The 26330-nt window shown below is 47.3% G+C and overlaps 2 protein-coding genes and 1 long non-coding RNA gene across 4 annotated transcripts; 2 read left to right on the forward strand and 1 right to left on the reverse strand.

Moving 5' to 3' along the window:
* The first annotated feature begins 1705 nt into the window (after positions 1-1705).
* On the forward strand, positions 1706-16507 carry Syce2 (synaptonemal complex central element protein 2). The gene is made up of 5 exons (XM_028861783.2): positions 1706-1768; positions 2130-2242; positions 12486-12639; positions 14989-15177; positions 16248-16507. Exons 1-5 carry the CDS (start codon positions 1754-1756, stop codon positions 16290-16292), a joined length of 516 nt encoding a protein of 171 aa, XP_028717616.1. The 5' UTR covers positions 1706-1753; the 3' UTR covers positions 16293-16507.
* Gcdh (glutaryl-CoA dehydrogenase) lies at positions 15680-21690 on the reverse strand. Its single transcript, XM_028861782.2, is given in 12 exon segments — positions 15680-16190; positions 17840-18000; positions 18202-18327; positions 18517-18620; positions 19104-19207; positions 19210-19319; positions 19397-19526; positions 20449-20619; positions 20832-20894; positions 21038-21181; positions 21459-21485; positions 21569-21690. Coding segments are annotated over 12 exon segments (1314 nt in total). The 5' UTR covers positions 21669-21690; the 3' UTR covers positions 15680-16116.
* LOC119088057 lies at positions 21200-25218 on the forward strand. 2 transcript variants are annotated; one of them, XR_005091635.1, is made up of 3 exons: positions 21200-21412; positions 21498-22132; positions 24306-25218. It is a non-coding gene; the product is annotated as an uncharacterized LOC119088057 (long non-coding RNA). The 2 variants fall into 2 exon arrangements; XR_005091634.1 differs by lacking the exon at positions 24306-25218 and having other exon boundaries at positions 21498-22744.
* Positions 25219-26330: the final 1112 nt, after the last annotated feature.

A 26330-nucleotide genomic window follows, 5' to 3' on the forward strand; every position in this document is an offset into this window, starting at 1 on the left:
GTTGTTTTGTCTGCATATGTGTCTTTATTTGCTAAATAATTTCTTAGGCTATGTGGTGGTGGCACACGACTTTAATCCTAGCACTCAGGAGGCAGAAGCAGGTAGATCTCTGTGAGTTTGAAGCCAGCCTGGTCTACATAGGTTATCACTATAGCCCAGGCTAGCCTCAAATTTGAGATTCTTCAGCCTCAGCCTCCCAAGTACTGAGATTATAGATGAATGTCACCACGCTTAGAATTTTTTTATTTCTTTCTTCAACATAGGGTTTCTTTGTGTAGCCTTGGCTGTCCTGAAACTAGTCCAGTAAACCAGGCTGGCCTTGGACTCACAGAGATTCTCCTGCCTCAGCCTCCCAAGCTCTAGATTGAAGGTGTCTACCACCACTGCCTGGCAACACTGAAGTTCATTGCCTCCTATGAATAAATTTTAGAATCTGCCAGATGTTTATCCTTGCAACTTTTACAACAATGTTTTAGATTTCTATCACAGCAGTCATAAATGGGAATGTGTTTTGAGACTACCAGTTTTTCAAACAGTGTGGTAGTACTTGGGAGACACAGGCAGGTGGATCTCTGAGGCCAGACTGATGAACAGAGCCAGTTCCAGGACAGCCAGGGCTATCCAGAGAAACTGAGTCTCCCAAAAATAAGTAAGAGTGCCAGCCAGTTCTTCCATTGTCTAGCTGGTGAAAATCCAGATTCATAGTCATTTTCCACAGAATGTAGGTGTCAAGGTATGTCCTAGTTTAGTGTGTAGTGATGACAGCTGGGCTCAGAAGTTATACTCTGTGATCGGGACCTTCCTGCATGCCTCCCTTATGTGGACAATGTGACAGGTAGCCCTAGGGCCTTTGCTCCTGTTGTGGTATCCTGTCCGTGGCCTCTCTTAGGTCCAGTTTCTCCTGCCAGAGAGCCTCTTTGGGGCTGCTGATCCTGAGCTGGTCTCGGGCCTTTGCACATATCCATTCCAATATATTACCCATTTGTGTGGGTTGTGCTGGTGATCAATCCCAGGGTGTGTATGCTAGACAGATGCTCTAACTGAACCATGTCCTCAGGTTTGGCCCTGTTTTGAGACGGGCTTTTGTGTTGCCCAGACTGGCCCCATCTCCTAGGCCTGAGCAATTTTGCTTCAGTTATCCAAATAGAATGACCACAGGCATGCTAACTGTTCCTAGCCTCAGTATTTTAGATTGGATTTTTTCTTGGATCTGGGTCTGCCCATTTTGTTCAAGTTGGCCTGAAACTGGAGATCCTCCTACCTCAGCCCCCAAACACTGGGGTTACAGGCATGCAGATGCATATTGAGTTCCAAACCAGCGTGAGTTTATTTGAAATGTAGCGAGCCAGGCAGTGATGGCGCACACCTTTAATTCCAGCACTCAGGAGGCAGAGGCACGCTGATATCTGTGAGTTCAGGGCCAGCCTGGTCTACAGAGTCCTGGGCCAGGACATAGTGGGAGCCTGTTTCAAAACAATTTGAAAAAAAAAAAAAATTGTAGAGCACAGGGCCGAATCTCTGTAAGAACTGCTCAAAGCCCCTGGAACCTGAGTGCCCTGGTGACTCCAGTCCCGCACATGCGCCCCACGCCCTAGACGGACACCCGAGCGGTTGCCGGCCTAACCGCCCGCGGGTCCTAGCGCGAAGCTTGAGGGCGGGGCCGAGGCGCGCTCCAGCACGTGCGTGGGGCGGGGCGTGCGCAGGGGGCGGGGCGCGCGCAGAGGGCGGGAGCGCCGAGGCGGGAAAAGACGAAATGGAGCGCCAGGGAGTACGTGAGGCGCTCGTTTCCCTGCGGCGGGCGGCGGGCGGCGGGCGGCGGGCGGCGGGCGGGGCAGAGGGCGGGCGGGATCCGGGACTTACCCCACAGACCTGCCCCGGGGCTGTCCGTCCCCTGTGGGGCCGCCCCCTGCCCGCCGGGGCGAGGCGGGCTGACGGAGGGGACCCGGGGCCTGACGGACAGGGCTGTGAGGGGTGCGGTGCGCCCCAGGGCCGGCGGCGGCCACTCAGCGCGTAGCCCAGGCCGGCCTCGAACTCAGGCGGCCGCCCGCCTCAGCCTCCCGCCGGCCGGGGGACGGAGGCGGCGCCCCGAGGTGTCCCCACGCCCCACTCTGAGCTGGCTGTGCTCGCAGGTGGACGTGCCTCCCGTGGAGTTAAAGGACCCGGGACCCCAGGCGACTGTGGAGAGCGGGGAGCGCCATCAGAATGAGAACCCCGAGGGAGAGGCCGGCGCCGCGGCGGCCAGGTGAGGGCACGGGGCCGCGGCTCCCCGGACTCCGGGGAGCTGGCAGCGCTGTCGTCCTTTCGATGGCCACGGGGCTTAGTTTCAGGATTCCCTCTCTCCCGAAGCCAGGTCTGCAGATGCTCAGGTCCCCGTTTGACACTGCGCAGCATCCTCGTGCTCAGACTCCTCTTCCCTTGTACCGCTTGGGGGTTTTAACATTCTGCATGTGTGTGTGAACGGGTGAACATGTGGGAGTCAGAACCTGTGGGACCGTGTGGTTCTGGGATAGAACTCTCGTCTTCGGGCATAGCAGCAAAATGCCTGTTTCCTGAACCGTGTCATGGGTGGGCCTGCGTGTGTAGACTTTCATTTTTTTATGATTTACTTTATGTGTGTGAGTGTTTTACCTGAATGTGTGTGTGTACACCGTGTGCCAGCCTAGTGCTTATGCAGGTCAGGAGAGGCTATCAGGTCCTCTGGAACTGAAACTGTGGATGGTTGTAAACCACCATGTGAGTGCTGTCAATGAAGGTCCCCTGCAGGAGCAACAAATGCTCTTAACCACTGAGCCAGCTCTCCAGCTCCCTCTCTCAAGGCAGAGTCTCATGTAGGCTGGCCTGGCCTGGAACTCAGTATATAGACCAGGTTGTCCTAGGACTCAAAGAGATCCACCTGCCTCTGCCTCCCAAATGCTGGGATTAAAGGCGTGTGCCAACAAAAACACACACACACACACACACACACACACACACACACACACACACACACTGGTTATGCACACTATTCTCAATAACAATTTAAATAAATGTTTTCAAAATGCAAGTGCCACATCTCCAGCACCTGTTCTAAATTTGACTTGTGATTTGAATCCATGGATGAGAGCCTATGGGTATGGAGAGCCCACTAGGTAGCAGTCCACATGCTACATGGTATAAGGAAAAAAATATGAGGACACAGTAATGGTGACTGATTTACCTTCAGGGTCATAGCAGAGTTCCTGGAGATGAAGAATAAATCATCAGAAGGAAGACCCTGCTCCAGGCAGAGGAACTGCTGGTGTACAGGCTGTCGAGATTATTGAACAGTAAAGGTTAAGAGGGAGACAGTAAGAGACACAATTAGACCTCTCCTCTCCCTTTTTGCTTTCCTTCCGTGGGGTCTGGCCTCAAACTGGCCATGTAGCTGGGATGACCTTGAATTGAATTTCTGATCCTCCTGCCCACCATCTCCCAACTACTAGGATTATAGCTTGTTCTGTCACACCTGGTTTATACAGTGCTTGGGCCTGAACTCTGGGCTTTGAGCATGCTAAGCAAGCACTCTGCCAGCTGAGTGCCATCCCTGGCTTTGCAGTCAGACTTTAGATGCCTCTCAGAGGTTTAAGAATGAGAGGACTGACACCATTTGACTACTTTATATTAAAAAGTTTTGGGGAGGCAAAGGCTGATGGTCTCGTTGAGTTCCTGGCTAGTCAGGGCTACGTCATGAGACTGTCTGGAAAGAAAGTAGTTATAGCCCCCCCCCCCAGCTGCTGTGACATGCAGGAGGACAGGAGTGAGGAATAATCCAAGTGCAAGATGAGTACAGCTTGGTCTGTGGTGTTAGGAAGTGGGGAGATGTCAGGTGCTGAAGATAGTTAGAGACAGATCTGAGAAATTGATAATGGGTTAGATCCAGGAGTGACAGAAAGCAGGTATCGAGGATAAATTAAAAAAATGTTTTTCCCTTGCACTTTTATCCATCAAATATTTATTGAGGGTCTAGATGATGGACATGCAACAGTGACCAAGCCAGCAATTCTGGTTTCTTGGGACTTAGCAGTATGAAGTTGTGATAGTTCATTGTCTTTTGGTGGCATCACAACTCATTTGTTTTTAGTGGTTCATAATGTCCTTTGTGTGGTTATGCCCTAATATATGTCCATTTCATTTTTTTTTTAAATAAAGATTTATTTATTTATTATGTATACAGTGTTCTGTCTGCACACACCCCTGCAGGCCAGAAGAGGGCACCAGATCTCACTACAGATGGTTGTGAGCCACCCTGTGGTTGCTGGGAATTGAACTCAGGACTTTTGGAAGAACAAGCAGTGCTCTTAACCTCTGAGCCATCTCTCCAGCCCCCCATTTTATTTTTTAAGGACATCTTGATTGCTTCTAAGTTTTAGCAGTTATGAATAAAACAGCTATATATTATACCTGGTTTTAAGTTTTTAATTTTAATGAGGTCCAATTTCTCAGTTCTCTCTCTCTCTCTCTCTCTCTCTCTCTCTCTCTCTCTCTCTCTCTCTCTCGTGTGTGTGTGTGTGTGTGTGTGTGTGTGTGTGTGTGTGTGTGTGTGTTTTATTTAAGACATTAACAGCCTTCCCAAAAAAACTGGGCATAATGGTACATGCTTTTGATTCCAACACTCAGGAGACAGAGGCAGTCTGATCTTTTGAGTTCGAGGCCAGCCTGGTCTACAAAGTGAGTTCTAGGACAGCCAGGGCTATACAGAGAAACCCTGTCTTGAAACAAACGAACAAAACCAAAAAAATAATACACCAACAGCCAGGTGTGGTGGCACTTGTCTTTAATTCCAGCTGAAGGCAGAGGCTGGTGAATCTCCCTGAGTTCAAAGCCAGCATAGCCTATATAGTGAGACTATCAAAAAACCCCAAAACCAAAGTCGCTTAGATTTTCTCCTATATTCTGGATTTGGGATCTTACATTTGTTTACTTTCTTGCCTTTTGCTGTACTAGGGAAGGACCCCAGTGTCTTATGCATGGTAAGTGAGCACCCTGTCACTGAGTGTACATTTCCAGTTACTGAAACTGCAGCACTTTGAACTTGACCCTGACTGGTGTGCCAAAGAAATGAAGTAAGGACAGGCGCATGTACAGAAAAGCTAGGGTTGGGTGGGCCATGTGCTCTGATGGAGGTATACCAGCAGCAGCCCTGAAACGCAGTGCATTTATATGTATATATTTTAACCAGTTGGGGCAGATTTATTGTATACAGTTGAATGAGGAGGCAAGTTTAGCTAATTTCAGTAGTGGGTCTCTGTAGGGGAGGTCTCCAGCTATAAACATTCAGGAGGGAAAAACCCAACAACTGTAGTCCACACTTTGTACAGTTACTGTCAACATCTAAACATAGACCAGGGGAAGGTTTTGCCATCTCTAGGATTCTGAGGACTTGAAGTTATGGACACTTTGTATTCACGTCAACAGTGCACATTCATTCAGGACTTTATCCACTTTCCACACCCAGCCCTTGGTTTTTCATGCAGGGTCTTACTGTACAACTCAGCTCTGTCTTAGAATTGTCCTAGAACTCAAGGTTCTTCTGAGTCAACCTCCCAAGTGCTAGGATTATAGGCATGTGCCATCCTGTTTATCTGAAACTTTCTGAGCACCATGAACCTTTAGATTTGGGGGTTATTTATTTTGTTAAGGCAAAGTCACAATATGTAACCTGGCAACCTAGAACTCACTGTGTAGACCAGACTGGTTTTGAACTCAGATCAGCCTGCCTCTTCCTCCTCAGTGCTGGGATTAAAGTTATTCACTACCATGCCTGGCCTGAATTTTGGAATTTAGAATTAAGGATGCTCATTCTGTGACATGCCATGCAACTCACCTGTGGAAGTGTGTGATTTAATAGTTTTTAGTATATTCATAGAGTCATACAACCATCACTAGTCAACTTCAGAACATTTTTATCATTCCGAAAAGAAACCTCATGCCTCCCTGCCTCTTTCCCATCCCCTATACTAGTCTGCTTTCTGTCTCCATACATTTGTCTATTCTGGACATTTCATGTGCATGGAATCATGCCGTGTGCTCCTTTGTGTCTAGCATTCTTCACTTGGCATGTCATTTATACCATAGCCTTTATCAGAACTTCAGTCTGACTGAATAAAATTACATATTAGGAGCCTGTCATATTTTATCTGTTCTCAAAAGACAAGTAGTTTGACTATTATATGTAATAGTACTATGAACATCCAAATACAAGTTTTTGTGGGGATGTAGTATATATAGTCTTCTGTATATTCAGATTCCAAATTGCCAGGCCACCCAACAGATTTAGCACATTTCTCTCCTTCCATCTTTGTCTGGCTTCCTGGGATTGAACTCAGGTCTCCAGGCTTGATTTGTAGTGGCCTTTACCTATGGGGTTGTCTCATTGGCCCAGTGTTAGGCTTTGTTTGTTCTTCTGAAAGTCTCTCATGTAGTCCAGGTTAGCCTTGAGCTTGATACATAGCTGAAATTGTCCTGGACTGATGCTGCAGCTGCTACTTCCTGTGCACCACCACTCCTGGTTTGCAACAGAAGGATATGTGTAGGTTCTGTGCAAATGGTACATCATTTTACAGAAGGTGTGTATCCACAGATTTAGGTATCTTAATAGGTACTAGAAGAAAGGTGAATATAGTGTGAACTGCTAGGCCAGAGAAGTGACATACTCAGGGTCCTGTTATAAAAAGATGCTGGTTGGGTGTGGTGCACACCAGCACTTGGGAGGCAGAGGCAGGTGGATCTCTGAGTTCAATGCCAGCCTGGTCTACGTGGTGAGTTTCAGGACAGCTGAGGCTACAAAGTGAGACTGTCTCAAGAAAGGCCCTGGCTAATAAATAGAGAATGGTTTGAAGGAAGTGTGAGTGGACGTGGATCAGGTTAGGGATTCTGTCTGGGGTGCCATTTAGCAGGAGAGGTTGGGAAAAAGCCCTTAGGGAACAGGCAGGAGGAAGGAGATTGTCCCCATGCATGGTATATTGGAGCTGGCTCCTACTGGCTTGCAAGAGCTGATTCTATATATTCCTTCCCAAGTTGGCAAGTTTATGTTGAAAGCTTTATATTTGCTATAGTGGGAATATTTGCACAGTGGCATTTGGCAAACTACAAATCAGGGTTTTCCCCATCCCCCAGAGAGCCAGTAGTAGCTCAGTGCTTACCAGGACATCCCTGCTATCTGCTTGGCATGGTTTCCCACAGGTGCTGACTTCTAGAACAGAGGCAAGAGCTTAAGTTCCATTTTACATCCCCCCCCCCCCCCTTTTTAAAGATGTTTGAGAGAGCAGAGGACATTTTCATGATTATGTACAGCCAAAGTGAGAAATCACAGCTGGGATTTCTGAGCTAGAACTCAGAGTGGTATGATACAAGGGACTGCTAGGATGCTGTGGGAGTGGCTGTTGTCATGACAGTTGTGGACCGAATGAGCTCACTTGAGGCCAGAGCCAGAGGATCCAGACAAAACCAGCTTTCCCTTTTCTCCCTCATTTCTCAACTGGAAAGCAGACCACAGTGTAGAATGCTTCCTAGACCTGTGCTATTGGTCAGGAACTAGAAAACAGGCAGATATGAGTGAATCATTAGGTTGATAAATGTACTGGGAATAGCACACTTAGACCAGACTCTCTGGTGAAGAGGCACAGGCAAAGAAGGCATTTACAGACCTGAAGGACTTCTACAGGAGCCAGAACCAGATGATGAAAGTCATCACAAGGACCAGTTAATGGACTCAGCAGCCAGCATTCAGCAGCATGACTGAAATATTAACACATTCCTGGAGGGGAGGTGGGGGGAACTGGCTCATCAGCTTCCACTCAAACCTTTCCCTTCCTGGCAGTACTTCAGCAAAACATCATTTTGCCTGAGTGCCAGATTCTGTGGGTCCCTCTCCTGGGACTGCCCCCTAAGATGGTTATAAGTGGCTGGTAGCTTATTTACTTGTGTTATCTGTGAGAGGCCGTGGAAAGAAGAGCCCATCAGTGGGTAGCTCTGGCTCATACGCCTGCCAATCATAGCTTTACCTGGAGCGAACAGATGGTCTCTTTGCTTAGATCCATTTCCTGGGCCCCCTGCCAGCTTGGGCCCTGCTTGGGAACTCTTCTAATTCTTGGAACTGATTAGGGGCTTCTTAGAAGGACAGATATAATAGATGGGTGCATCGATATGCTTACAGGCCCCACATCCCAAGCCCTATGCAGGCCAAGCACACCCCGCAACTGTAATGGGCTCTTTTCCATCCCTGGCCTCAGGCCAGGGTTCTGCCACAGAAGTCAGCCCAGGAACTGAGGAAGCCTGCAGAGAGAACACCACACATTTTGTTTATTAAAGCTAATTGGTGAGTGCAGACCCAGGGAAACCAATGATTCATTAGCATCTTGATTAATATGCAGCTGCTGAGTATAAGAAAATGAAATGGAAAAGCTGAAATCCATAAAAGAAGGGTTTGGGTTTGGAAAAATAAAAAGGTGCTCTCAGTAGACATCCAATGCAGACTTTTGTCCCACCACAAAATTTGAATTAGTTGAATTCAAGTGATTTTTGTTCACCTCACCTCTTGAGTATTGGAGTAGAGTATCTTGGAGCCATTAGAAGTTCAGTCAGGTTTCGAGAATTACACAAAAAGAAAGACCTGGCAAGACTGAGTCTAATTTTGAAATCCTGAAACTTGAGCTGGTCCAGGAGAAGGTGAGACAAGGCAAGCCGGGTGTCAGAAGGCATGGGAGATCTTAGAGTAGCTCTGTCAGCAGAACACTCAGGAATTCAGCACATACTGAAGCCTTTGAAGTGCTGAAAAGCACAGAAGAGAACTGTCGTTCCCACCCTGAGCACATGAGCACAAAAAGCATAATCTAAAGCAGAATCATGACCAAGAACAGGAAGGGAAGCTTAGGTCTTGCTTTGGCAGAGGCAGAAAGGGAAAGTGGAGCCGGGCAGAGGTGGCCTTTAATCCCAGCACTCAGGAGGCAGAGCCAGGTGGATCTCTGAGTTCGAGGCCAGCCTGGTCTACAGAGTGAGTTCCAGGACAGGCAACAAAACTACACAGAGAAACCCTGTCTCGAAAAACCAAGAAGAAAGAGAGAGAGAGAGAGAGAGAGAGAGAGAGAGAGAGAGAGAGAGAAAGTGGTTTGGGGTAAAGGCTAGTGGGTTTGGAGAGATTTTTTGTTAAAGGGTCAGGTTGCTAGGGCAGAGGCTATGGCTCAGTGATAGAGCATTACCTAGCATGTACAGAGCCTGGAGCCCACCCCCACGTAGAAAACAAAACAGTATGCCTGAAAAGGGTGCAGCAGGCCCAAGCCCTGGAAAGCCTTGTCTGCCACACAAGGAATTGATATTTGACTGTATGGCCCCAAAGGCCTTTCTTAAACTGTTCACACAGGGTTAGGAGATCAGATTTTGGTTTGGAAGGTCACAATGGTCCTAGTGAGAAATGAAAATGATAAGGCTGCAAAGGATAATAGATGGGGGGGAGGGTTGAAAGGTAGAAATTTGAAGACTTCTAGATAGGACATGGAGGGCCAGAGAAACCCAGCTCCAGACTGACTGCTAAGTTTCTAGTGTGGGGGCCAGGTGGCCTTATGTATCATTTAAGAGGAGGGAGGGTGGGATCTTCTTGTGTAGGGAAAGAAGGGAGATGCTAACTGGTGGGCAAAGATGGAGCTTGAATGTCTGGGATAGCTTTGCTGCTGGGAGGTCTGGAAGAAGACACTTTCGTGGAGAACAGAAGAGGGTCCTGGGCTGGGAATAAATTTTGGGGTAACCAAAGTATGGGTGGTAATGAAAGCCCTCAGGGATCATTAATTTTTTTTGTTTTGAGACAGATTCTCTATATAGATCAGCCTGCCCTTGAATTTGGAGAGATCCACCTGCCTTTTTCTCCCAAGTACTGGGATTAAATGTTCCACCACAGCCAGTTTAAAAATCATTAATTTTGGCTGGGCAGTGGTGGCACATGCCTTTAATCCCAGCACTCTGGAGGCAGAGGCAGGTGGATCTCTGAGGTCAAGGACAGCCTGGTCTACCAAGTGAGTTCCAGGATAGTTAGGGCTACACAGTGAAACCCTGTGTCGAAAAGCAAGCAAACAAACAAACAAACAAAAATCATTTATTGGCTGCACATGAAGATAGAGAAGATGACTTCTACAAGGCCCCAGTCCTCCTGGAGTCTAGAATTAGCTGAGTCATAGACTAAGACAGTAACACTGTAAGTGATGTGTGTGTACTAAGGCCAGCAAGGAGTTCTTTCTAGAGAACTCTAGTGTTCCTAATGCTGTGACCCTTTAATACAGTTCCTCATGTTATGGTAACCCCTAACCATAAAATTATTTTTGTTGCTACTTCATAATTGTAATTTTGTTATGTTGTGAATCATAATATAAATATCGATGTTTTCTGATGGTCTTGGGCAACCACTGTGAAAGGGTCATTCAATCTGCAATGGGGTTGCAACCCACAGGTTGAGAACCACTGTTCTAGAGGATCCAGGACTTAGGTAAGAAAGGCACCTCACACTACAAGGATGCCCTTGAAGAAAGGTAGCCTGAACTGTGGAAGACAGCTGGGAAGGCCTGAAGGTATAGATGGGAACATCAGGAGTTAGAAGACAGCAGAGTCAGTGAGTGATATGGCTCATGGTAGAAAGGTGCTTGCCTCTGAGCCTGATGACCTGGTTTTGATCCCTAGGATTCACATGGTGGGGGAATTAGAGAACAGACTTGGAAATTTGTTGTTGGTTTCTCTTTTACTCTAGCCCCATGTTGGCATGTCACAACGTTTTTTACTCTTTTGGGGGGCCCACACTCAGCTCCCAAATAAATGGCTCATGGAGGCTTATTCTTAATTATAAATGCCCAGCCTTAGCTTGGTTTGTTTCTTGCCAGCTTTCCTTAAATTTAAATTAGCCCTATCTATCTTTTGCCTCTGGGCTTTTCCTGTTCTCTTACTTCTGTAAATCTTACTCTTATTCAGTGGCTTGCTGTGTAGCTGGGTGGCCGGCCCCTTAGGTCCTCCTCCTTCTCTGGCTACTTATTTTCTCCAAGATTTCTCCTTCTATTTCTTCTCTCTGCCTGCCAGCCCTGCCTATCCTTTCTCCTTCCTTGTCATTGGCCATTAAGTTTTTTATTAGCCCATCAAGGTGTTTTAGGCAGGCAAAGTATCACAGCTTCACCAAGTTAAGCAAATGCAACATAAACAAAAGTAACACACCTTAAAATAATACTCCCCAACAGAAATTATGTCTATAAAACTCACGTCTATAATCTCAGCACTTGAAAGGTTGAGACAGGAATGTTGCCTTGAGTTTGAAACCAGCCTGGGCTAAAGAATGAGACAGTGTCTCAAAACCAACAACGAAATGGGCTATGGACAACTGCATGCTAGAGTTCAGAGGCAACCAAGACATTTCTCTGAGGCTTCTGATCATACATGACAAGCACACAGTAGTGTAGATCTGGCTGGAGAATTTCTCTCCAGCTCCCACCAAGCCCCAGCAGTCCGATAGCCCACTTATAATATAAACACACAGACCCTCATATTATTTACAAACTGTATGGCTGTGGCAGGCTTCTTGCTAACTGCTCTTATAGCTTAAATTAATCCATTTCCATAAATCTATACCTTGCCATGTGGCTCGTGGCTTACCGGCATCTTCACATGCTGCTTGTCATGGCGGCGGCTGGCAGTGTCTTTCTCCGCCTTCCACTTCCCAGAATTCTCCTTTCTCCTTGTCCCACCTACTTCCTACCTGGCCACTGGCCAATCAGTGTTTTATTTATTGACCAATCAGAGCAATTTGACATACAGACCATCCCACAGCAGTAGATCTTTTGAGGTTATAGATGGTGGCAGGCAGGCATGTTGCTGGAGCAGCAGCTCCGAGCTCACATCTTGATCCACAAACAGGAAGCAGAGAGGGCATACTGGGAATGGTGCCAGTGTTTGGAAACCTCAAACCCCAGTGGCACACTTCTCCAAGGCTACACTTCCTAAACCTTCCCAGATAGTTCCACCAACTGGGGACCAAGTATTCAACATGTAAGCACCCTCCAGGGGTGGGGGGGTTGGTTCTTATTCAAACTACCATAGTGCTCGCTTCAGAGAGGCCAGTGGGTATACACAGATATGAATAGTGGCTTTGCACTGCAGAGTGTGTTCTGGAACCACAATCATGTTAGGCTTATACTTGGTTCAACTAGGTTATACAAGGGCTGGGGGCTGCCTCATATCTCAAGGTATGAATGAAATAGAAAATTTTTCAAGTGTCACCCACAAAGGCAGCAGTCCACACCTTCCTCACTCATACCATACGGCTTAAATAGATCACGTTCTCCCTGGCCTCATGAGTGTGTGTGTGTGTGTATGCTACTTGATTGTGGAAAGCACATATTCTACCACTGAGCTCCAGCTCAGGTCAGCCACTTTTTGGAGAACATCATGCTAATTTCAGTACTTTCAGAAGTCAGAGTTTAACCCTTGTATCTTCACTTTAGTGCCAACTACCAGCTGCCAGGACCCTTCTCCTCTCTGGACTCCAGCATTGAAATCCTGAAGAAGAAAGCCCAGGAGCTGATTGAAAATATCAATGAGAGCAGGCAGAAGGACCATGCACTTATGACCAACTTCAGGGACAGCCTCAAGATGAAGGTGACAGAATCCCTCAGAGGGAGGGAAGACCCTATGGTCTGACATCTGTTAAGTTCCAGAGACCCCACAAGGCTCTTTGTACATGGTTCTCATTTTACTCTAGAACACTTAGATTGGGCCATTCTCTATAGGTTAGAGAAAACTAAGGCTCAGAAATGAAGGAGTTTGGATGAGTGTGTTGCTTAATGGTAGAGCATTTGCCTAACCTGAAAACAGCTATTGGTTTGATACCCATTTACACACACACACACAATTTTTTAAGTGGTAAACCAGATGTGGTAGCTCCACCTTTAATCCCAGTACTTAGGAAGCAGAGGCAGGCAAATTTCTGCATTCAAGGCCAGCCTGGTAGTATATAGGTAGTTAATTTTTTTTTTTCTTTTCTTTTTTAAGTTTTTTGAGACAGGGTTTCTCTGTGTAGCCCTAGCTGTCCTGGAACTCACTTTGTAGACTAGGCTGGCCTTGAACTCACAGAGGTGCACCTGCCTCTGCCTCCCAAGTGCTGGAATTAAAGGTGTATGTCATCTACTGCCTGGCATACATAGTGAGTTTCAAGCCAGCCATGCTACATAGTGAGAGTCTGTCTCAAAAAATTTAAAAAAGTGGGGCTTGAGATGGCTCTGCAGTTAAAAGCACTTACTGCTCTTCCAGAGGACTGAGTTTGACTCCTAGCACCTGTCAGGTTATTTACAATTGCCTATAATTCCAGCTCCAGTAGATCAAATGCCCTCTTCTGACAGCCACAGTTACTAGGCATGCATATTACACATACAGACAAGCAGGCAAAACACCCATATCTTTAAAAATAAAAAAGTGGTAAATGATGTAAGGGAGCCAGGCTCAGGAACCCAGATCTATCCATGCTAGATAAGTCTTCTAATACTGAGCCTTACTTTTTATTTTGAGGCAGGGTCTCACTTGCCCTGTTGGTCTTGAACTTACTCTGTCGTCCAGGCCTTGAACGTATAATGCTCCTGTCTCAGCTTTCTAAGTAGCTAGGATTACAGGCCTGCTGTGGGATGTTCTCTATGCTGTGAATGTATTGCTATGATTGATTGACAAATAAAACGCTGATTGGCCAGTAGCCAGCCAGGAAGTATAGGCGGGACTAGCAGAGAGGAGAACTGGGGGAACAGGAAGGCAGAGTGAGGGAGATGCTGCCAGCTGCTGCGATGAGAAACAAGATGTAAGCTACTGTTAAGCCACAAGGCAAGGTATAGATTAACAGAAATGAGTTAATTTAAGATATAAGAACAGATAGCAAGAAGCCTGCCATGGCCATACAGTTTATAAGTAATATAAGTCTCTGTGTGTTTCCTTGGGGGACTCTAGTGAGAGATTTGTCCTGACCATGGGCCAGGCAGGACCAGGAAAACTTCAGCTACACAGGCCTGCTCCAACAGGCCTGGTTTTACCCATGTGTCCTTAGAAGATAACTATGATCTGGGGTGAGATAGTTGGTCCTACAGCACACGGGGAGCTCATGCCTCACAAACCCTGATGGTATGCTTGCTGGAATGCAGTATCAATGGCTGTGCCTGGCGCTGCTTGAGAATACACAGCCAGCAGAGCCATGAACTGCACTGGTCCTGGGCCCTCAGTCAGACCTTTTCTATTCCTAGTTACGTATAGTCTTTCCTTAGTATCACATAAAGAGGATTGGTTCCAGAACCCCATGGATGCTAGTCTTCACAGGTAGTACTCAGATCTCTCATTCAAATGAGGTAGTGTTTGCATAGAACCAATGCATGTCTTTCTGTACATTTTATTTATTTGGGGGTTTGGAGGCAGGATCTTGCTATATAACTCTAGATGACCTGGAACTCAGTGTATAGCCCCAGGAGATCTTCCTGCTTCGACACCCAAGGGCTGGGATAACAGTTGTGCACCACTACACCTGATTTCCTACAGATTTTACTTTTCCTGTTGATTTTTAATCATTCCAAGATTTAAGATGAAGAACAACTGAACATACATTTGTATCTTGTTTAAAGAAAACAAAAGAAGCTAGGCATTATGGCACATACTTATAATTCCAAGCACTTCGAAGGTAGAAGCACTGGGGTCAGGAGTTTAAAACCTCAACTCCAAGTTCAAGGCCAGTCCTGACTACATGAGACTGACCATCTGAAACAAAAGAACTGGGAATAGTGGTGTGTACCTGTGTGCATATAGTCCCAACACTAAGGAGGCTAAGACAGGAAGATTGATGAGTTCAAGACCAGCCCAGGTACTAGGCAGGACCATGTCTCAAAAATAACAACAACAACAACAACAATAAAAAACCCACACAAAAAAAACCCCAAATTTTATCTGCACTCAGTACAATTCTTTGTCACTCCCTGAAAGGTCACGGATCTGACAGAAAAACTGGAGGAGAGGATGTACCAGGTGTACAGCCACCACAGCAAGATCATTCAGGAAAGGCTCCAAGAATTCACTCAGAAGATGGCAAAGATCAGCCTTCTGGAAATGGAGCTGAAACAAGTCTGCCATACTGTGGAAACTGTATATAAGGACCTGTGTGTCCAGTCTGAGGTAAGAGTTTGGGGGTGTATCCTGTGAGGAAAGAGACCGGGAATGACTCAGCTGAGAGTTAATATGAACAGGAACCAGGCTTCTCCTTTTCCCCTACATTGCTGGGAATGAAATCCAGGGCACATGCCAGACAAGTGCTCTGCCACTGATAGCCACCCCAATTTTAGGAAACAGGGCTGTTACTAAGCCCTACACTGACAGTCCTAGGCCACAGGGTTACAGTCCTTGCAAAAGCTCTTGATGCTCTGCTACCTTGCTGGGGGTCCCAAGTCACATGGTTTGGACTGAGAAGCCAAACTGGTGTCCTTCCATATTGTAGTTAGCTACATCATGAAGGAAAGGGCAGAGTGCCCCCTGCCAGTTAGAGACTGTCTAGCTCCAAGTCTGACTATTCCAGAAAGGCACAACCCCAGGCATGTTCATCCCTCCTGTGAGAAACTCCCCAAACTACCTCTCTGGTTACCAGTAAACCCAGACGAACCCCAAGGAGTGAGGCACAGGCTCTTTGTTTTCCTCTTTTATCTGCTCAGTGTTGCACACAGAAGGTACGGCCCCGGGATGGAGGCGGGCAGGAAGGCACACTATAAACTCCAGAGCACCTTCTCACAAGGTCTGCTCCACTTCACTCCCTGGCTTCTGTGTCTTTCCCCGTTGTATCTCGCTCCTCCTCAGTTGGAAGAAGCTTAAAACAAGGTAGATGGGAGTCTGATCCATTTTAAAAGGGCCGAGGGCCTACAGAGAATTGCATCTTCTTTCTATAGAGCATATCTGAACATCTTCCAGAAAGAAATATCCATAGTCTCACATCAGTGTCTCACTTTCCACCATAAAAGCTGGGTCCGTCCACCACTTCTTGAGCAGACTCGAGCAATGAATGGTGCTGCCAGGATCTAGCCAAGCAATTTCTCTGTTGAAGGGCCCTCTGCTGAAGTGGGTTGTTCACTTGCCAACTGTGAATGCCTGGATCCCAGTAATTGCTCTCCCGAGGATCAGAGCGTGAATGTCATGTGTACCTGTGTGAGATGAATGTTAGAACTGGTTTGAAGTCTTCATGCCTCCTGCTGCCCTAGGTCCCCACGTCAGAAGAACAGAGTTACAAAGACGGTGACTGCTGACTGCTGCTAAGAAGCTCCCGTCTTAACGACAGTCACCAAGAGAAGGCACGGAGCCATGCTGAGATTTTTTTTAAACAGTCCTGTAACTCAACACAAACACCACCAATGATCTTTGTGCAAACTACCAAAGTGTGACAAGGTTAGCCCTGCCATAGGCCCAGCTTTAGCAAATTCACCCAACCCACACCTACAGTTGATTAAATGTTTGATTTCTACCCTGGCCTGCTTTCTTCCAGAACTGGGAAGACTGATCATCTATGCAAAAACATGGATGGTCCTTTGTTCCACCCCACCTTTAGGGACAGCAGTTTCCTTTTTACAGTTAAATGATTCCATTTATTGCCAAAAGCCCACAGCTGACCCATCTCAAATCATGCTCACATTGTAGGATCTCACCCACCTCTCCCTCTCCCTGTTTCTGGAATGTTTCTTCCTGTGGCCTGAGATAAACATTGAAGACTGTGTGACTTTCCCTTGGTTCAAATCCTCAGTCATTGAGACAGGCAAGGAAGATATCCCATACATTCTGCTTTTTCTGCTAGAAGCCTCTCTGCCCGTGAAGCTAGTGCCCTCATGCATGGGCCACACTGGATTGTGCTGCCCCCTTTCAAATACTGGTGAAAAATGTGCAAGTGTAGGTGCACATGCCATGACACATTTGGAGGCCAGCAGACAACTCAGGTCTTGGGCCTTATTTGAGATGGGATTTTTGTTGTTCACTAGTGTGTACCCAGGCTGGCTGGTCCTCAGTTTCACATGGGTTACAGACACATGCTACTGTGCTGGTTTATAAGGCTCTAGACTTAAACTCGGGTTCTCATGCTTTTATGGCAACTGTTGTGCCCGCTTAACCATTCCTACAGCCCTTGTTTTGTTTCTTTCAGTATCATTTTTCATGTCTTTTTTTTTTTTTTTAAGATTTATTTATGTATACAGTGTTCTGCCTGCATGTATGCTTGCAGGCCAGAAGAGGGCACCAGATATCGTTACAGATGGTGGGAATTGAACTCAGGACCTCTGGAAGAACAGCCAGTGCTCTTAACTGCTGAGCCGTCTCTCCAGCTCTTTTCATGTCTTTTTCCAAGTTTGTCCTAAGCCATGGGTACATGCCCTGTGACTCTTACAGTCCACTAACAGCTTTTTCCCCTCTGAACATGAAGTAGTGATATAATTACTGTGCCCTGTTCTCTTCTTCACACCCACCTACCCACCAAGAACCATGCCTCTCTCTTGGCACTTTGGTCTTGGAACTGTGTCTCCCTCCATGTTCACCCACAATGAGAACAAGGGCCAGGAGTATCTCACATGGTCTGCTCATCAGAACCTCTGAAGTCATACAGTGCACTCCCTTATATATTTATTTATAACCTCTGTTCAGTTCACAACCTCTGAACAACTAACACCAGGTGAGGGACGGAGGGGTAGGGCTTGATAGTCACCTGGTGACAGCTGGAAGACTTAGCTGTGCTATCCCAGCTCCTTACTGCTATCTCCCTACCCAGACCACTGTGACACCCTCCTCCCCAAGCCCAGGGTCCAGCACTGACCCTCGTAAGTGTTCACTGCCTCCAGATTCATAGCATGCCGGATCACATGGTATTCATCAGAAATCCCATTTCCTCCTAGGATGTCTCGGGCCTGGCGGGCAATGTCCAGGGCTTTCCCACAGTTGTTTCTCTTCAGCAGGGAGACCATTTCTGGGGTAGCCCTGGGAGTGGTACATATGTTATAAACACTGGGTCTCGTGCCCTGACCGCACACGGCAGATGGAGCACATGTCCAACCGGTAAGGCTGTCCCCGATCCGCCCATCAAAACAGAGGGAAAGAAGCTTGTGTCCCTGGGGCCCCATCTGGGAAGGACCTCAGAAAAGGCCCAGGACTCAATCACAGTGTATATGTAATCCCTACTTGTCCTGATCCTTTAAACGGCCAAGCTGCAAACATGCATGGAGGCCCAGTGTGATCTCGGTGAGCATGTCCGCCAGCTTCTTCTGAACTAGCTGGTTCCTGGCCAAGGGGACACCAAACTGAATCCTAGAACAGGCAAGACTATAGTTCAAGAGGCTTCCCAGTTCATGGGAAGCTCAACATTTAACTGCTCAGGATGTCCCGAGCCATCTCATAGAACTTAAACTTGGTGGGTGCTGGGGAAGACACTGTTGGAGTACAAGGTAAACTCCAGGACCCTCCACACCCCTCATGTGTTACAGCAGCCCCACACACCTGTCCAGGGCGTATTGCCGGGCTGTGTGCAAACAGAACTCAGCAGCTCCCAACACACCCCACGTGATGCCATATCGGGCAGTGTTAAGGCAGCCAAAAGGACCCTATAGGATTGACAAGAGGTCTCAGTCAGCTGAAGGCCTGGGAAGAACCAACTGTGAAGCAGGAAAATCTATCTCCCAAATGCCCCAGACAAGGGAATCTGCATTTAAATCACATAGGGTGAGCACACCAAAACTTGGGTGCAGCAAGCCTTGTTCAGTGCCTCTCCACTGTATGTGCATGCAGTCCTGTACAGCATGGGGCGTGACCTCAGTGCTCAGATGCAAGAAGCTGGCAGGAGACAGGAAGCTGCTCATACAAGCAGAGTAGGAAGTGGTCCAGGGCCATATGCATCTTGGGCAGAGCCAATGAGCAAGGGGGTAACCCCAAAAGGAACAATTAGCCCATCCATGAACAGGGAGCATCACAGACTCCACAATGCCCCACAAGCACAAGGACCATGTATGTTAGCTCTCCCCTTGAAAAGGTGAGAAAGATGAGCTAGGAGGTGACCCCCACCAGTTCCCAAGGTGTCTACCACATACCGCCAGGCTGGACACATTAGGGAGCACGTTCTCCTCGGGCACCTCCACATTGTCCATGATGATCATACCAGTAGATGAGGCACGCAAGGAGAACTTTCCCTCATCCTAGGGGCTGAGAGGCCCCGCATTCCCTTCTCCAGCAGAAAGCCCCGTATACAGTTATCCTCACACCGAGCCCACACTACGAACAGGTCAGCCACGGGCGAGTTGGTGATCCTGGAGGCCGGAAAGTTATGGAGGGATCTGGCTGACATCCCTCACACACCTCACCCACCACCTCCTGGGCCCCTCACCAGGTCTTGGTCCCATTGAGAGTGTAGCTCTGGTTTGATGGATTGTGGCGAGCTCTGGTCTCCATGCTACCTGGGTCACTCCCATGGTTGGGCTCTGTAAGCCCAAAGCAGCCCAGAAGTTCACCCTTGGCTGCAAGCACAAGACAGGGTCATAAGGCTACCAGTCTCATCCATCTGATAAATTATCTTCACCACTGAGCCAGGCCTGTGACCAAGGCAGATAAACCTGCCATCATTGCGCTCTGAGAGCTGAGGAAACGGTCTAGGCCATAATCACAATGGCATAATGTGAGGGAGGCCAGGAAGGAAGGGGTTGGCAAAAGTGTCTTGAAGGGCACTAAGAGGTTTAGCTGAAGGAGGGCATGAAGTTTGGGTTTTTTTTTCTTGTTTGTTTTTGAGAAGGTCTCAGTCTGTAGCCCTGGCTGGCCCAGAACTAACAGATCTACCTGCCTCTGCCTCTGGAGTGCTGGGATTAGAGGCCTGTGCCACCACACCCAGCCTGAAGGAGGGTATGAGGAAGAGTAATCACCAAGGTGGTTATTTGGAGAATCCCTAGTAGATGAGTAATCAGAGGAAGAGTGGTCAGAGGGATGAGCATGGTCGTGCATGGCCTTTAATCCTAGCTCCCCCTCCCTCGGGGCCAAAGGTAGACCTCTGAGTTTGAGGCCAGACTGGTCTACAAAGCTGCAAGCCAAACGGCTATATAGTGAGACCCTATCTACAGATAAAACGTGAGTGGCCAGAGAGGTAGAGGAAAGGGCTCAGAGCCTGCTTATGGGCCTCATGGACCTGGTTAGCAGTTAAGACTTTCAACTTTGGACTGGGATGAGGAGCCCAGAAAACAAATCCAAGAGGAGATGATGGTGGCCAGGGGTGAAGTCAGAGGGGAGGGGAGGAGAAGGCTGACAAACGGCATGGGATCAAGGCTGGCAACGGAGCCCTAGGGCCTGGCAAGTGGTCTGTAGGAAATAAGGTAGGCAGGCTATGGGGACACTGGGGTCTGCGTTCCAGACCACAGTTTGACTTCCCTCTGCCAGGCAGCGGCTGCTTACCCAGCCGGGGCAGATACTTCTGTCGCTGCTCCTCGCTCCCATAGGTGTAGATGGGGTGCATGACGAGGGAGGACTGAACACTCATCATTGACCTGTAGCCACTGTCCACCCTCTCCAGCTCTCGGGTCAGGAGACCATAGGCCACTGATGACACTCCAGCACAGCCATACCCTGGTGTAGAGGAGGATCAGGTAGATCAAAGACGACCAAAGTTCAGCCTGGCTGGGACCAGGGACTGAGCAGGGCTATAATGGGGCCCTTCTGGAAGTGGGCCTGGGGCTGCCCTGGCTGGGACTTTCCACTGCCCATTTTACAGAGAGAAGGGGTGGCTTTTCAGGATGTTGGGAGTAAGGACTGCAGAGCATCCACAGGAATGTCCTTACCTTTGATGGTGGGTCCCAGCACGCCCAGCTCCCCCATCTCATGCACGATGTCCCGGTGGAAAACTGCAGAGATGGGTGCCAGAGTCATGTCCTGTCTCAGCCTGACATCGTCCCTGACTCTAGGGACAGCTGGGGTGTGTGCACGGCAGCAGGTGCAAATCCTGTGTGGTTGAGGAGCCCGGGGTGCCCACCCGACACCAGGGCACCTTCATTTCGATTGGCCAGCAGAATTCGCGGCATAAGCCTCTCCTGGCAGTAGTTGCGGAAGGTGTCCCTGATGAGTTTCTCATCGGCGGTCAGCTGCTCCTCCAGCACCAGTGGGTCCCTCCAGTCAAACCCAGGACGAGAGGCTGGGTGGGGCATGGGATTCGAATCAGCCAGACCCCGCCTCCTCTTCCAGATTTCTAAGCTGCACCCTTTCTCCCCATATCGCTCCAGGTAAATGCTGTCTTCAAAACAGTCCGACAAACACAACCCTTCTCTAGCCCAATAGAAACAAAGACCTTAGCGCTTCTGACCCTGGGCACAACCCAGCCTCCCTTCCCAGCAGTCCTTGCAATCACAGACAGAGACCACCAAGGGTAAGACAACAGCTGGACCGGGGGTAGGTGGGAAGGTGGATCTTACATTTGGCCGATCGACTCTGTGTCTTCTCTGCAAACACAGGATGAGAAAGACACACTGAGAAAGTGTCCTTGTGTCTCCCTGCCGACCCCATCCCGGGCCCCCGCACTGACCGGTGTGTGCTGCCGCCGAGCTCCACGTACGCGGGACACATGGGAAGTGCAGGCCGGGCCTGTGGCTCAGTAGCCGCGCGGAGACTCCTCTCAAAGCCATATATATAGTCGGCGACTGTCGCAGCGATCGCCACCTGGAAAAGCCGGGCGTCAGCAGAGTCCAGCTTTCTCCCTCCCAGTCCCCCGCTTACCTGGTGCCTGCAGACTGTGCTCGGGACCTGCACACTTGACCTCGGCCTGATAGGGGTTGCTCATTGGTTCCTCCTTGGTTCCGCCCAGAACACCCCCCTCCTCCGTGGCTCTGCCTTTTAAAAGGGCCAAGGTAGCAGCCTGCCTTTGGAAGCGGGCTCTTCCTTGCTTAGGCAGGTAGTCCCTTTAAGAATCCAAACAAGGAAGGGGCGGAAAACGAGTGCACAAGCCCAATTGGCCAACTGTATTTCTGCTCCGCCCACCCCAGGTTAGCCAGTTGCCAAGGGCCTGAGGGGTGGGATCCCAAAGTTCATTAAGGAAGTCTGGGGGCCAGACCTTGAGAAATCCGCAAATGGTGTGCGCGAGGAGAGAAAGGTGGGTCGCTAGTGGGTGATCTCAGCCAATGCGGTCCGCCGGTCTATCCAGCTTGTTAGTTTGTGTGTACTCTGTGAGTGGGCGTGACTTCGTGTGCCAGACTAACTGCATTTCTGTGAATGTTGCTTGTATGTGTGCGGTTCTCCTGCTTGCTAGATGTTTGTGTAGAATAATCTAGAATATGTTGTAACTGGTGTCTTGGATATTATTATTTCTATTGGAATATGCTCTGTTTTGAACAGAGTAAGACAAGAATAGAAAAAAGGGAAAATGTAACTGTAAACCTCTCCTGAGAAATGGTAACTGGTTATCCCGTCAAAACAGCCGCCTTACTAGTGTCCTTCGAGAGGAGAATGGTTTAACTATTGATCCAGTATTTGCTTCTGAAAGGTGCTTGACTGACCATAGAGAGGGATTTCCCTTTATAAACTTATATCGGCCCCTTATTGGCTCTTAGTAGTTTAAGCCACCAATGAAGATGGTTTAGCAATAATGCGACAACTATAAATGTTGTAGAAACCCACGTGCAATTGCTCAAACCCAGGGTGTTTTTTCTCCTCAGAGCCCACAAGTAATAAATTCTTCTGATCCTCCTCAGTCTTTAGTGTCTGAGCAACTTTGTCGTGTGGTCTTTCCTGTAACATGTTTGTGGGGTCATATTTCTGTCTTGTGACATAATTGGCTATGTCCCCTTTTAGAGCTGTGTGTGGGTGAGCTCCTGTGGTAGTTATCTTTACAAGTGTATCATGTTCTGTTTTGTTTTTCCCCCCAGTGTATGTGTGTGCCCTCACTTGAGTGCAAGTTTTAATTACACTTATCTATTTATTGTGTGTGTGGGGGAGAGAACACTTACAGGAGAGCCAGTGAGAGAGAGAGAAAACACACAATTGCCCAGTGTGTGTGTGTGTGTGTGTGTGAGAGAGAGAGAGAGAGCGAGCAAACACACACTTACACAAGTGCCTAGTGCATGCCACAGCTCCCCATGTGGAGGAGGTGAAGGGCAACTTTCAAGAGTTGTTTCTCAGCCGGGCGGTGGTGGCGCACGCCTTTAATCCCAGCACTCGGGAGGCAGAGCCAGGTGGATCTCTGTGAGTTCGAGGCCAGCCTGGACTACCAAGTGAGTCCCAGGAAAGGCGCAAAGCTACACAGAGAAACCCTGTCTCGAAAAACAAAAAAAAAAAAAAAAAAAAAAAAGAGTTGTTTCTCTCCTACTGTTTGTCCTGGGATCCGAGGTGCTTAGGTTTGTGACAAGCGCCTTACTGCTGAACAATCTTAAGCAGGCCACTTTGACACAGGGCCTCTGTTATGGTTCTAGGGTTGCTCAGAGGTTCACCATGACCCTAAACAAACTTTAATAAACAGAGGCTTTTTATTTAGTTACTGGTGCCCAAGAGTACTCCCAGAGATGCAGCCCCTAGCCACATCAGCCCAAGGCTTATAAAGGCAAAACCCACAAGATGACATATATTCTGTCTACATGTGGTCAGGCTCTAATTTTAACATATATATCTTATAGTTGCCCTAGTCATCTTTGTTAGCAGAGTAAGCAAGTTTGATTACAAGAGCAGAAATAGCAGTTAGTCATATGACCAGCTGTCTTGCTAGAACAGTCAAGACCAGTCAATTTAAGAATAGGCTTGGCTGGGAGGCAGTGGTGGGTGCACCTTTAATCTCAGCACTCAGGAGGCAGAGCCAGGCAGATCTCTGTGAGTTCAGGGCCAGCCTGGTCTACAGAGTGAGATCCAGGAGAGGGACCAAAACTACACAGAGAAACCCTCTATTGAAAATAAATAAAATAAAACAAATAAATAATTTATGTTCAAAGAGTAAGACACAGCCAGGTTGGTGGTAGTGCATGCTTTTAGTCCCAGATAGCGCAGGCAGGCTGGTCTCTGTGAGTCAAGGCCAGCTTGATCTACAGAGGGAGTTCCATGACAGCCAGGGATATACAAAGAAACCCTGTCTCAAAAAAAAAAAAAAAAAAAAAAAAAAAAAAAAAAAAAAAAAAAAAAAAAGAAAAGAAAGAAAGAAAAGAGGAAAAGAGGAAGCTATGTAGAGTTTCAGAAAATGGTATTGCATTTATTCAAATACAGGTAATTAAAGTATAATTATGTAAACTTAAATGGCACATGATTATGATTAAATTAAATCAATCTTAATTTTATATTTACAGTTTCAGTCCAGAGCATTACATTCATGCAGTGGTAAGAAGCACTGATTTTTTTTCAAATATCCATCCTCCTGAGAAATGCAAGTGTTCAGCTGAAGTTGTTACCTCCTGTTTGAATATATGATACCCTAACAGAAAGCCAAAGTCTAGGAAATGTAAATGTTATTTGTGATAAATAAAACATACACAAATATATATACTAATGTGTGTATTAGTATTATGTGTATATTATATATAGTAGTTATATCTGGTTTTGGCCTATCTTTGAATTTTTCCAGCATTTTGAACTGTTCAGATCTTGAGCCTATACACAAAGAGGATTGTGGAACCTTTAAGAATCTGCATCTTGTGAGGATGAGGAAAGCAGACCGGTGTGTTCAGTATGCTCCGGGTTTTCAGGAAAACTTTTTTTTTTTTTTTCGGTTTTTCGAGACAGGATTTCTCTATATAGTTTTGGTGCCTGTCTTGGATCTCGCTCTGTAGACCAGGCTGTCTAAAAACAGTGAAGGCCTCAGTGTACCCCAGGATGCCCCACTGTTCTGCCTTCAGGGCATATTCCCAAACAAGGTCTGCTTATATGAAATATACTCACCCTGCATTACAAATTTATTCTATTAGTTTCATAAGATGAATTTCATTATGTATTCTCAGACCTTCATCATTTGGTTTGTATATCTTTTTTGCTTTGAAACCATGTAGAAACAATTAGAATCTAACAGCTTGTAAGGAAAGGCCTGATACTCAAGTGTGTTTACATGTGTATTCACTACTAGGATTTTATTTTATCATTCATTCATTTAGATACAGGGTCTACCAATGGAACCCTGGATGTTCTAGGATTTGCTTTGCTGACCAACCTGGCCTTGAACTCAAGAGATCTGGCCGCCTCTGCCTCCCAAGTGCTGAGATTAAAGGTACGTGCCACCATGCCTGGATAATTACTAGGACAAAAATAATATTTATTTCTGGCTGTGTGTGTGCACACATGTAACATGTTGTGTGTGTGGAGGTCAGAGGACAGCCTGCAGGAGTCACTTCTTTCCATCTACCTCGTGGAACTCCAATCGTCTGGTTGGTGACGGCAACCATCTTTTCCTGCTGGTCCATTTCACTGGCCCTACTAATTTCAGTTTTGATTTCTCTCCCTTTTTAAGCCTTACTTCTTATGATTAGTGTGGCAGGGTGCCAGAGGACAGGTTTGTGGAGTTGGTTCTCTACTTCCACCTATACAGAGGTCCTGGGGATTAAACTCAGTTCATTAGGCGTGCATAGCAAGTGCCTTTCCCCAGGGAGCTAGCCTGCCAGCCCACAGAGTATCTGCATTCTAATGCCATCGAGTCCCAGAAGTCTCTGTAGCATATGATGTGTGCCTTCAACTGCTAATGATTACTTCTGGCAGTGCAATTTCATGAATTCCTTCTCCTCTGCCCTGCTGAATTGCTAAACTGGATCGGATTGTTTCTATAACTCTTAGTACCTATCCTGTCCTAACACCATGGCTAGTTTGCTGTTTGCTTTGTGACAGTGAGGACAGACAGTAGGGCAGTGGATACACCATGCAGACACTGTGATGGATCTCCAGCCCTACCCTGTGTTTTAAAGGACACTCACTGATAAACATTTCCCTGTCATTACATGTTTTCTCCCAAATTGATAGCTGTTTTAGTTATGACAGATTTTAGGTAATTTGTTCATTTTGAGACAGGGTCTCACTATGTAGCTGACTGGCCTCAAACTTGCTATGTAGACCCTGCTAGCCTTGAACTCAGAGAGAGTCACTTGCTTCTCCTCCCGGGGAGTGCTGGGATTAAAGGTATACACCACCACACCAACATCAAGATATTTAGGCTATCTCAAATTATCTTCATCTTTTAAATGTCACAGTGGCCATCTGACTATTTCTTTGATTGTTCAGATACAAGATAACACAAGGTGACAGAGGCTGGGCCACAACTTGCTTTATAGAGCAGGCTGTCCTCAAACTCACAATGTGAGATTCTCTTGCCTCACCCTGAATGCTGGGTTGCA

The sequence above is a fragment of the Peromyscus leucopus genome, chromosome 5 (genome assembly GCF_004664715.2).
Source record: "Peromyscus leucopus breed LL Stock chromosome 5, UCI_PerLeu_2.1, whole genome shotgun sequence".
In the NCBI taxonomy this organism is placed as follows: domain Eukaryota; kingdom Metazoa; phylum Chordata; class Mammalia; order Rodentia; family Cricetidae; genus Peromyscus; species Peromyscus leucopus.

Coding starts and splice junctions, on each gene's coding strand:
- Syce2 (XM_028861783.2), top strand. Junction 2,243..12,485: donor GCCGGCGCCGCGGCGGCCAG/GTGAGGGCACGG, acceptor TCTTCACTTTAG/TGCCAACTACCAGCTGCCAG. Junction 12,640..14,988: donor GGGACAGCCTCAAGATGAAG/GTGACAGAATCC, acceptor ACTCCCTGAAAG/GTCACGGATCTGACAGAAAA.